Source organism: Sinohyriopsis cumingii, chromosome 16 (genome assembly GCF_028554795.1).
Source record: "Sinohyriopsis cumingii isolate HCF-2022 chromosome 16, ASM2855479v2, whole genome shotgun sequence".
Classification (NCBI taxonomy): Eukaryota; Metazoa; Mollusca; class Bivalvia; order Unionida; family Unionidae; genus Sinohyriopsis; species Sinohyriopsis cumingii.
The window spans coordinates 97,810,595-97,823,017 of NC_142976.1; the positions used below are offsets into that span (position 1 = coordinate 97,810,595).

General features: G+C 36.7%; 1 protein-coding gene and 1 long non-coding RNA gene across 2 annotated transcripts; both read right to left on the minus strand.

Moving 5' to 3' along the window:
• Nucleotides 1-561: 561 nt before the first annotated feature.
• LOC149781034 (kelch-like protein 40) lies at nt 562-1,536 on the minus strand. Its single transcript, XM_089936266.1, has one exon. The coding sequence runs from the start codon at nt 1,534-1,536 to the stop codon at nt 562-564; it is 975 nt and encodes a 324-aa protein (XP_089792392.1).
• A 227-nt stretch (nt 1,537-1,763) lies between these two features.
• LOC149781035 (uncharacterized) lies at nt 1,764-11,992 on the minus strand. The gene is made up of 3 exons (XR_016414921.1): nt 11,917-11,992; nt 7,913-8,067; nt 1,764-2,254 (listed from the first exon to the last, which is right to left on the minus strand). It is a non-coding gene; the product is annotated as an uncharacterized LOC149781035 (long non-coding RNA).
• Between the last annotated feature and the right edge of the window lie 431 nt (nt 11,993-12,423).

Consider the following 12,423-nt stretch of genomic DNA (forward strand, 5'->3'; position numbering starts at 1 on the left):
CTTAATCATCAGACCACCTCAGCTACCGGCAAATCAGAGTTTACTCTATGAGCCAACAACGGATACATTATTCAGCATACAGGTTATGTTGCTCGCAGTTGAGTAAATACGAGTAATTATGGCACAAAAAGAGTAAAACGACACAAATATTAACTAGTATTAACATTCTGGCAGACAACGGTTCATTATATCATGCATAAATCTGAAAGTTTTCTGATGTTGGACAAAATAAGGAACCTTTATTCAGAAACACTAAAAAGATTTATCATTAGTTGTACAAGACGCAGAATATAGAACACAAGTGAGACGTTTATGGCCAATTTCGTCGATTCCATAACAGATGGTTTTGAGTCTACAAGCAACATAATTTTCTCAAGAACCCTTAGACAGTAGACCAGCCTAGTACTTCACATGCTGGATATAACGGATACTGAAGCATACAAGAACATTCTCGTCTAAAACAACAGCACACGTTAATAAGGAAAAGTGATGTTTATTCCTTACTTTTCTGATATAGTGATTTTTACTTGCATACTTTGGGTGAAATATGTCGAAGCCGAATCAAACTGAACTGACCACGTCACTCTTTTGAAGAAACTTCACATTTAAGTTCGCTACTGTACATATTTGATACATCCCGAATTGAACCAGTCTCACTTCCTTGATCCATTTATTCTTTTCTATGTCATATCGGTACAAATCCCTGCTTTCCACCTGACGAGATTTACGTCCTCGAACAGGTCCTAGATGCCGAACACCTCCACACACATAAATAGAATCGTCCATAAGTACTGCCCAGAAGTTCTTTCTCTCCTCTGGAAATTCTTCTCCGTAGGTCCATCGGTTTTGATCAGGGTGGTAGATTTCTACAGAGACACTGTTCTGATGCTCAGATGCCCCACCAACAAGATAAATCTTGTCTTCAAATGCTACAGCTGCAAAGTCTGCCCTGGTGTTGACCATTTCCGTTTTGACCAAAGTCCACTCATCTGACTGTATACTGTACCTAAGAACCGTATCCATATATTGCTCTTCGCATATACCTCCAAAAACGAATATGCAGTCTTTGTAAATGGTTGCTGAATGACGATACAAAGATACAGGAGCAGACGACAGTTGTTGCCAGACGTCCTTTTCCTGTATATAGCATTCGAGACTGTCAAGAGGTTGTCCTCTCGGATATGAAGCCTTTCCACCCAAAACGTAAATCCGACTTCCAGTACAGGAGGCGGAAAAACAACATCTTGGAGAATTCATTCTGGATCTTTTAAGCCAATTGACATCCTTCATGCTGTACTGAAAGACGTCTGCTAACGCTGGCCCAGAGTCCTGGAAATGATAACTCTCAAAGAAAATGCCTCCAATAAAAAAGATTTCATTTTCCTCTGTGGTAACTAGCTGGTAAAATTCGATCTTGTACTTAAAATCGAAAGTGGGATGAGGTTTGATACTGAAATAGTTAAACTTCGTTTTGGGGTCAAATGCTCCAAAGGATCTTTCGTCTGGACCGAACACCCCTCCCGCGAAAACAATCATCTTCCTATTATACATTCCGAGCCGCGGTCTGTTGCAGAATTCCTCGCCTACTGCGTCCTCTTCCGGATTCGTTAAAGATTCTATGCAATCAAGACTTGATCTTTTTAAAAGATTGCGATGTTCTGTAAATCTGGTATTCCTGTCTCGGCAACGCGTGTCGTTCATCAAAAGACTTTTAGTCTTCATTGTTCCTTCTATGAACTCATCTGAAATCAACGGAAGTAGAACTTCATGGAAGAGATCAGGTAAATATTGTTTTCTGTTTTCTACATCTTGCTGAACCCAACGTATAACGGCTTCATATACAACCTCCTCTCTGGAAACACAAAGCATGTCGTTGGCAACAACTTCTAGGAATTGCTGCATGGGCAAATTAAACAGCCGGTCATTGTCACAAACTATTTCAGAGAAATGATCTAGAATGAAAGACTTTGATGTTTCCATAAGTACGTGACATAGAAAATGTGACGCGAACGAAAACACGTCAACACAGTTAGAAAGACACAACTCTTGAGACATGTGCTCTCCGCACATGTTAACAATGGACGGTAACTCCCACATTGTTGCAACCACGAAGATGTCCTGCACATTCTCGTTTGTTAGGGTTATTTCCCCTGTATATAAGTAGTTCACAATTGCTTGGAGAGTTTGTGGCCCCACGTCGTGTATTTCGACCTCACCGCCGATGCTTTCCTTCACCGGTATTGTGAACATAGCTCTGAAAATAAATATATTATTTATATGAGTTCAGTGTATTCAAGTATAATTAGTATCAACATTAAAAAGCTTATTATTTAATATATTAGAAGAACAGTTTTAAAAGAAATCGACATTAAATATTTTTATACCCTTTATGGACCAAATTTGATTTCATTATTGCTTTATTACGTCACTGGATAATATTGCCTGCCGTACGATCAGGGCCGACAAAGGGGGGGGGGGCAACCGGGGATATATCCCCGAACAACACATTTTAATGTTATAAAAGAAATTTTTTGTTTGAACAAGAACTAGGAGAGGCCCGGATGTTTCTTACAGCGGGGCCCGTGATCGCTCTCTACGATTAAATAGTACGTAATAAGAAGAAAGCCGTGACGACTTAGATCCTTCTAATATGTAAGAAGGTTTTTGCCTTGGCTGTTTTGGATGTTAAAATGTCAAAGGTTACAGTGGTTTCAGACGTTAAAGACAGGTGTTTGGTATTTATATAATATACCAGTTAAATATATTCAAACATTTCTAGTTAGATAAAGAAAATGAAGGCGTCGATACTCGATGCATTAATATAAAAACAAATGTGAAGTAATTTAATTACTAGATAAGATTCATTTCATGAATCTATTAACGAGTACAATTTTATGGTGGCCACAGTCAAAATTTACACAGATTCTTAATTGGCACTGCACTTTCTACAATTTCGATTATCTGTACGTACATGTCCATAAATGGCATTACTTGATATTTTGCATACAGCACTATGCACCATCTACAGGTAATTTGTCAAAACTGCGGTTGCATATTGCAATTGCAGGGTCGGATCAGGTTAAATGTGTGTGTATGTGTGTGTGGGTGTTCAAAATTTCAAAAAGGACCAGACATTTCTCGAAAGGGCACCAAAGTAAAGGTTTATGTGTCTATTTACTCATAGTGTGCGTAACAACCAATAAACGTACGCAATAATAGAACGATGGTCAAATTTCAAGTGACAAGCGATTGTACATCTGTGTGTATGTTTGTGTACGTTGTTTTTTATAGCCGGGGGGAGGGGGCCGGAAACCCCACCTCCCATCCGGCCCTGATGTGCTTCTCCTCCAAGCAATATTATATAGACGTAAATGTCATTGGTAGTATGGTAAATGAAATAAAATGCATTACGCTCTTTATTCCCAAAACGTAAAACGTTGCACATAAGGCAGAAAAGACATTAAAAAATACTCAATGATAGATGTGTTTTAACTCCGACCACACTTTTATCTGGCAACAAACTGTGCAAAATTAAAAATCTAACAAGCAGATTCAAGATCTCTATCGAGAGAATTTAAACATGACCAACTTTTATTGCCTACCCATTTGTGTCACACAATAATTTATGAAACTGTTAAATCTGTGTAAATTTAATTGTCTTTCTCTTTTGTTATTTTTCAAATTTATTTTTGTAATTTTTAGAACTTTTTTATAGTTTCAAACGTGAAAGATGTCGGATTGAGGTCAATGAACATATTTTCAATTTCGAACAAATCTGTGTAGATAATGTAACGTGTTATGCGCTTTAATGCCGCCATAATATATATACTCTTTCAAAGACTTACGAAGTGAATATCCAAGTCATTAAGTGCCAGTTCTGTTCAAATTCGGTTTATTCGTACGTATTAATTCTCTGCAAGTTGTGGGACCTATTAATGGCGATCTTATTTTTCTTTTCTATCTTGTTTTGATTTTGGCGTTTAACTAGAAATATTTGAGTATATTTAAACATTATGTTGTAGACATGTCAAAAAAGAACCGTTAACCATTGTAAATTTAACATTTAACCTTTAACCTTTACTTTTTGCATGCAATTTGACTAAAGGTCAAGGATTTCATCGGGTGTTTGACCTTGCCGATTATATTACGGCCTTGTGACCATGGAAACCAAGATGAAAACGGGGGTCAAGAATTACCATCTAACCGTTAGTAAGTCCAGAGACTTCGCATCAACCGCATTAGTGGGTGACTACCATCATTAATACAGTCAGTGCATCCAAACGCCCACTTTCATATATATGTGACTTATGCATAGATTATATAGACAGTGAGGTATATTTATACAATGTACAGCTGCTAATCAAGGGAACAAACTCATAATAACAGGATCAACAAGACTTTTGATTCGTCTTCCCATGGATATGACATCTTTATTTTATTGATACCTTGACTCATCCGGTAATATTTTTTTAAACTTGGGAATGAAAAAGTCCGCAAGTTTGACTGGTTAAGACAATTTTAGAGTAGGTAAATGCCGATCACTGTTGTTGGTTTTAAATCGACAAATGCACCGAAACCCTTAAAATTATTGTGATGAACACCGTTAATTCAATATTCGACCAAACGGTCTAGACTGCTTAGTATTTTTCTACCGTCGACGTATTAATATCGAGTTTTCATTATATCATTGCATGCTTCACAGTATCGGTTGATCAGGCTTGCATGAACAATTTATTTTAAATTTGACCACAAGGTCAGATGATTATACAACATTCGCACACTCAAAACTCGGACTCGGCTTAAGGAACTCTGATAATTTGACGCTAGCCCATCATACGTCATAATTTTGAATTCAGTCCGTATCTGACGTGGGGGGGGGGATTGGACGGGCTTGTAATCTTGAGGCCAGATGTACTAGTTTAAAACTAGTGATTTTGAATATATCATCACTTACCGCTTAGTAGTAAACGTATTGATTGCTCTCTACTGGCTTCAGACTAGCTACGATGTCGTAGCCTCAGCTTGATTTGTTGTGGTTGAGGCTACGAACTGATCCCATATCATGTAATGGAGCAAAACAAATCATCACTAAAGTCAGAAAAACGAACAGTGTAGAATCAACTACATAAGTATAATCATGTTGTGAAAGACGTTTGGCTTATTTTGAATTTATTAAGCCCTTACACGATAAAATAAATTGGCATGGTTACACTAACCTCATTCTGTCCGCCATGACAGATAACGCGAGACTCTCACCGTTACCTCTTTTCTACGTAAAGCTTGCCAGACCATATTTGGATATTCTACGCTATGTTATTATCAATCAAGTGGTGAATAATGGCTTCTTTGTGAAATTTCAAAGTTGCCGATAAACCGTATTTACTTTTAATGCGAAGAATTTCTGACCTAAACGGCGCCATATTTTTACTACGATTTGTTAAACTTTCCAAATAAGTTGTCAATGTCCTTATATGGCACATAAACAAACTAGGCTGAGAACGGAAGTAATCATTATTTGAAATAATATGGCGGACGATCTAAACGAAAATATCGGCTAAAAAAGGTAAACGAGATTTTACAACTATTTCTACAATGATTTTCGATACTTCCTGTATTAAATAAGAGGACTACTCAATTTATTGGATTATATGCAAGGAATATGTTTAAACTGTTATTGTTAGGCTAAAAGAGCGCCGGGTGTGAATCACACCCGGCTTGCTCCATTAACACGTATATGCTCATGTTAGTACGCTGTCCACGAGGAACGAGTAAGGGCACTAATATTAGTACTAGCTTCAGACGGGAACAGTTATATAGTTTATTAGCAGAGTAAGCGTATGTCAAGCAATTCTCATTGTTTGCTCGAAATATAACCTCCATGTAGCGCTCTCTTTTGTTGAACAGTCACCTTTTTCTAAGTCCTTATAGCGAAATAATCATATCAGTGATTCTTCATCGAGCAAATACTTGTCTCGAAGGGCCATGTTTAAATATATGTAAAGGAACGTAAATTGACGACTGCTAATGAGACACAAATAGGCGTTTACCAACCACTCACAGATTGGCGACTGTCGATGCACAACAGCTAACCAACCAACGATGTTATATTGCAAGCCGACTGCAGATAGGCAACCGCTAACCAACCAAGCATGCCAACGAAACACATCTGAGAGACTGCATGTCGACCACAGATAGACGACTGCTTAACGACCATACATGAGAAACTACAGATCCGCCACTGATGGACGACTTCTTGACGACCATAGGTGGGAGACTTAAAGCCTACCGGAAATGGGCAACTGTTACCCGACTAGAGAGTGAGTAACACTAAACAACCACATGTTGACGACTGCAAACCGACCGGAAATGGGCAATTGAAAGCCATTTACATTTTTAGATGATGACATGAAATCAGTTTAAAGGGTGATATGGTTTACTGGTGAACGAACAATGTGTATACTTGATATATTGAGCGTATTTTAGGAAAATCATAATGTAAATGTACTACCCACAAAGCATAGATACAAACCAGTATTGCTACAAGAAAGCATCGCTCATTGCTCACGTTCAGGACTACAACTAACTAGATCTATCCATCAGAAATCAGTGGTCCAAGTACTCCGTACTACTCACCTAGAACATTCGTAGTCCAAGTACTCGTGCTACTCTCCTAGTATAATCGTAGTCTAAGTACTCCGTGTTGCTAATCCTATAATATTCGTAGCCCAAGTACTCCGTGCTACTCGCCTAGAATAATCGTAGTCCAAGTACTCCGTACTACTCGCCTATAATAATCGTAGTCCAAGTACTCTGTAATACTCATAATCGTATCCTGTCATGGTAATGGTGAGATTTTGTACCGATTGCGAGTGCTAAACGTGACTTGAACTACACTGATAAACTATATTTCGCAAAATCATGCCATCCCCTTGTGAAGTATGTCTTCGTATTCACCTTGAATGAACAAGGCGAGGAGTTCCAACATGATGTTATACGAGTATATGTTGCTCATTTGGGTTCATTGGGCTTATTGATACAAATTAAATATTACTGTGGTACATGATTGTGTATTCCTATTTGGGGGTTTTCTGGGGTGGGGTGGGCTATTTATAGCGCACTTCACTATCCAAAATACTATTAAGTACGCTCCTTGTGCACGTGATCCGAACTTATGTGTTTTGGAAACGTAACCACACATACGAACCGAACTTATGTGTTTTGCAAGCGTAACCGCACATACGACCCAAACTTATGTGTTTTGCAAACGTAACCACACATGCGACCCAAACTTATGTGTTTTGCAAACGTAACCACACATACGACCCGAAATTATGTGTTTTGCAAACGTAACCACACATACGACCCAAACTTATGTGTTTTCAAAAGTAACCACACATACGACCCAAACTTATGTGTTTTGCTAACGTAGCCACACATACGACCCGAACTTATGTATTTCCAAACGTAACCACACATACGACCCAAACTTATGTGTTTTGCAAACGTAACCACACATACGACCCAAACTTATGTGTTTTGCAAACGTAACCACATACGACCCGAAATTGTGTTTTGCAAACGTAACCACACATACGACCCAAACTTATGTTTTCAAAAGTAACCACACATACGACCCAAACTTATGTGTTTTGCTAACGTAGCCACACATACGACCTGAACTTATGTATTTCCATACGTAACCACACATACGACCCAAACTTATATGTTTTGCAAACGTAACCACACATACAACCCAAACTTATGTGTTTTGTAAACGTAACCACACATACAACCCATACTTACGTGTTTTGCAAACGTAACCACACATACCTTTATCTGCTGTGCTCTATTTTTCGAACATCCAACTCATTCATGTGTTCATGTTCAAAAGATCAAAGTTAGGTTAATTTACCTAAAGTACGGACTGCTTGCGGCCAAAACTACTCTGTGGCACGGGATCTTGGAGTCTCCTGAGACAAGTACGACGTCGGTTAGAGTTCCGTCCCTGTAAAGTGATACGAGTCCTTCCAGCAGAGTTATCGTATGGGGGTTACTTTTATTTGACATCTGCAGTGATAAGATGGTTAGAATAATATTGCATTCTTGAATGTCTGAAATAGTCTCTTAAAAATATAAATTATGAAATAGTGTAATATACTATAATATACTTACGTTCCCCACGAGAATTTGGACCAACATATATAAAGAGGGCGAGAAAGGGAATGACCAAAAATTATCTACTTATCTATTCTATAATGCTGATCTATTACTTACGTATTAAATTATCGACCGTGCCGAATCTTCCTTTCCTCCGATACATGAACACGTCATTAGTTTCTAGTGAAAGTTTTTGGGGTGTTTTTCGGTCCAACATTTTCACTACGTATTCAGCAACTTCGGTTTAAGTTTGACTAAAATTATTTCCCAGATGTACAGTATCATTAACCTCTGTCTGAACACGTGTTTCTATTATATCAATAACTTCTGTTTAATTTGTCCAACTATGTATGACATCAATAACTTCTGTTTAACTTGTCCATCTTTGTATCACATTCATAACTTCTGTTTAACTTTTCCATTTACCTTTCACATCAATAATTTCTGTTTAACTTGTCCATCTATCTATCACATCAATAACTTCTGTTTAAGTTGTCCAACTAGGTATCACATCAATGACTTCTGTTTAACCTGTCCATCTTTGTATCACATTAATAACTTCTGTTTAACTTGCCCATTTATCTATCACATCAATAATTTCTGTTTAACTTGTCCATCAATGTATCACATCAATAACTTCTGTTTAACTTGTCCATTTATCTATCACATCAATAACTTCTGTTTAACTTGTCCATTTATCTATCACATCAATAACTTCTGTTTAACTTGTCCATTTATCTATCACATCAATAACTTCTGTTTAACTTATCCATCACTGTATCACATCAATAACTTCTGTTTAACTTGTCTATTTATCTATCACATCAATGACTTCTGTTTTGAACATGTGTATCTATCGCATCATGTAAAAGATTTTTCAAATTATTTTGTTTCCTTGCATTTTCTGCAATTTATTCTTGCTTAGAAGCACAATAAAAGCTATACATTAGGAAACACCATTTTATTTCCATAATTTCAATAGCACAAATTTATCTTTGGAAAAAGGCAACTCCAAAAGCGAATAACTCAGATTTTGGTATAAAACAGTAGCACTTCGTTACACGCGCAGAGTACGATCGGGAAACGCGAACAAAGTCTGATCAATTAATCAACATAATCTGAACAGTTTGAAGAAAAACTAAACATAACTAATGCAAATGGAGCAAACAAAGTTATACGTGGGAGCGATTAACTGATAGGTTAGCAAAATTGGATATAAAACAAATCAAGATATATGAAATCCTTGTTAATTCTGGTGCTGGTAATATTTGCAAATCATTGTCAGGCGTTTTAATATAAAAGAAAGTCCCTTCCAAATGAAAGATTTGACAGTTTGTTGAAAGACGATTAACTGACATCAGCTGAAGAATATATTTCCCTGCACTTTTACCATTCAAACTGGGATTACCTCTATCAATACTGACTAAATGTTAGAAATTGAGACTACCTCTATCGGCATTGAGTAAATGTTTGATTACTTTCAAATTGGGATTGCCTCTATCAATATTGAAAACATCTTAGAAATTGAGACTACCTCTATCGGCGTTTGATTGCTTTAAAATTGGGATTACCTCTATCGGCATTAAGTAAATGTTTGATTACTTTCAAATTTTGGTTACCTCTATCAGGATTGAGTAAATGTTTGATTACTTTCAAACTGGGATTACCTCTATCGGCATTGAGTAAATGTTTGATTACTTTCAAATTGGGATTACCTCTATCGGCATTGAGTAAATGTTTGATTACTTTCAAATTGGGATTACCTCTATCAGCGTTGAGTAAATGTTTGATTGCTTTAAAATTGGTATTACCTCTATTGGCATTGAGTAAATGTTTGATTACTTTCAAATTGGGATTACCTCTATGATTATTTTGGTATCTTCATCTTTCGTGTTGACATCTTTCGTGCATTTTTTTTTAGTTGTTTGTATTTTGGTGTCTTTTCTTGTCATATGATATTTTTCAAGGTTTACAAAAGCTGATATATCTGTAAAACTCATTGTTGTTTTTTTTTTTTTACTTGTCCTAACACAAGATATATGATGAAATTCGTCGTTTTATTTATCCAATTAAATTTAAATTATTTTCTACTACTTGAAGTAACACTGAAAGATTCCTTGTCCCTACCATTTTTTAACATCTTGAAATCATATTCAGTTTATTTTGCAAATTTCATTGCAAAGAAACTTAAGCAGAAAATGTAAAATTGAAAATTGGAAACGAAAATCAACAGAGGTTAACATGGCTGATAATTCGGTAAAGCCAAAAGCCAAATCTTTTAAAATGACTCTAAAACTCTACAAGATGCTGAATGACAGAAAAATGAGGTAAAGTTGTATTATTGATTTATTTTGGTTGTCTAGTCTAAAAGTAAACTCAGTTTCACTTCACAAAGTTTCCACCATTCAATTATAAAGGATGTTAAAAATAACGAATGCTATCCTGAGATGTGGGCTGTTTTTGTTGTTCTGTTTGTTGTTGACATATTGTTGTTGTTCTTGTTGCGTGTGTGTGTTTTCCTTTCGAAACAACAAGAAACTTAACATACAGCAATAAGATTAAAAGAATGTTTGAAAATTACAACGGGTAAACCTGGATTTTGTCCAATCCAGCTGCATAAGCACAAATTGTTACAGGCAATGTTAATAGCCGCAACAAACACAAAAATGAATTATAAACAGAATGAATAACCGAAATAAAGGCAAATAGGAACAAATAATAGGATTTCCTATCATGTGTCTAACACATGGTTTTGACAGAAATATCTGTGTGACGTTATTAAGTCGCCTAGGCAGTATGAGTAACGTGTCATGCCCAAGGACGCACCACAAAGTACCCCCACCCGCAATTTGTCGAATCCTAACCATTTCGGTAACGAGTTCATTGAACCATCGTGGCTCCTAACGGCATTTAATTTTATTTCGGAACGTACCGCGATAGCGCGATACGTAACACATAACTAAAAGACGATGTGTGTTGGAGGGGGTCCGAAATTCTATTTCGCCACAGCGAGGACATACGTGACTTGTCATTCGTGCCATTAAAGGCTCATACATATAATTATACTTGTAATATTCAATATTAATATAAAACATTTGTGTAAAAACGTATAATTTTTGTAACAATTTTGCCATGAATACTGAAAATACGCTTTTAATATATCCTGGTTGGAAAGTAAGCCATCCCTCCCACACCAAAAAATAAATATTAATTGTCAACGTCTTAATCGCCACTTACCGGAGTAGACGAACGCATTGGGCCTATTCGACATCCCCTAACTCGAAGAGGTCAGTCAATATGTGACGTTTTGGAGCAGCAATTGGCCGTTATAACAGGTCTTGAAATCACGTCGGAAGTAGTTGTAGGAATGTACATTAATACACAGCACACCATTTATGTTAAAACAACAAACGCTGACACTGTTACACTTGACTTTATCTGCTTTAGACGCCATAATGTTCCATGTGAACAAAAGCAGTTCAGAATACAGAGTGCTCTAAATTTGTCTATCGGAAACAAGGTGCCTAATTTTGAACAATTGATAGAAATCGTTAGTAATTCACCAATTGCATATTTTAAGTAGACGATTTTATCAGAGCGACTAGCTGCTTTACTGTCATAAGTAAGCTACTCAGCTCTTGTAAAGCCGGTGTTTATGTGCATTCTGATGTGTGTGCATGCGTGCATGTGTGTGTGTATTAGAATGCTTGCATGTGTGTGTGTGTGTGTATGAGAGAGAGAGAGAGAGAGAAGTCTTACTCCTTAACTATTCCAGTGCAAAACATGGATTCCGAAGATGATTATTGTAGTGTCTTACAGTTGTTTTATCCATATGGGGGTCATTTAGGGTATGTGGAGGAAAAAACGCACACTGATAATTTGGCTATTGGAAAAGGAAAATACGATATTGACATGTATGTCTTACAAACTGTTTTTCATTATTAAAAAAAAGATTCAATTTGCTTCAGTTCTACAAAAAAACGGAATAATCTCATTTGCGTTTTCTATGTTTTAATTCTTGTTTATGGATATTAGATCCCTACTTGCACCCCCACAGTGTGAGACTGGCATCAATAAACACTGGTACATCAGTAACATTACGTTCGTTAGACTGACATGTACACATAGACACAAATAGACATGTGTAGTAAACAGTGCAATTAGCTGGGTATATACATCGAACTCACATGAGCCAAGACACCCCCCCCCCAAATATGTATGCAGACTAACATGAACTTCGTAATATTTTTGCTTCTGTTTTGTATG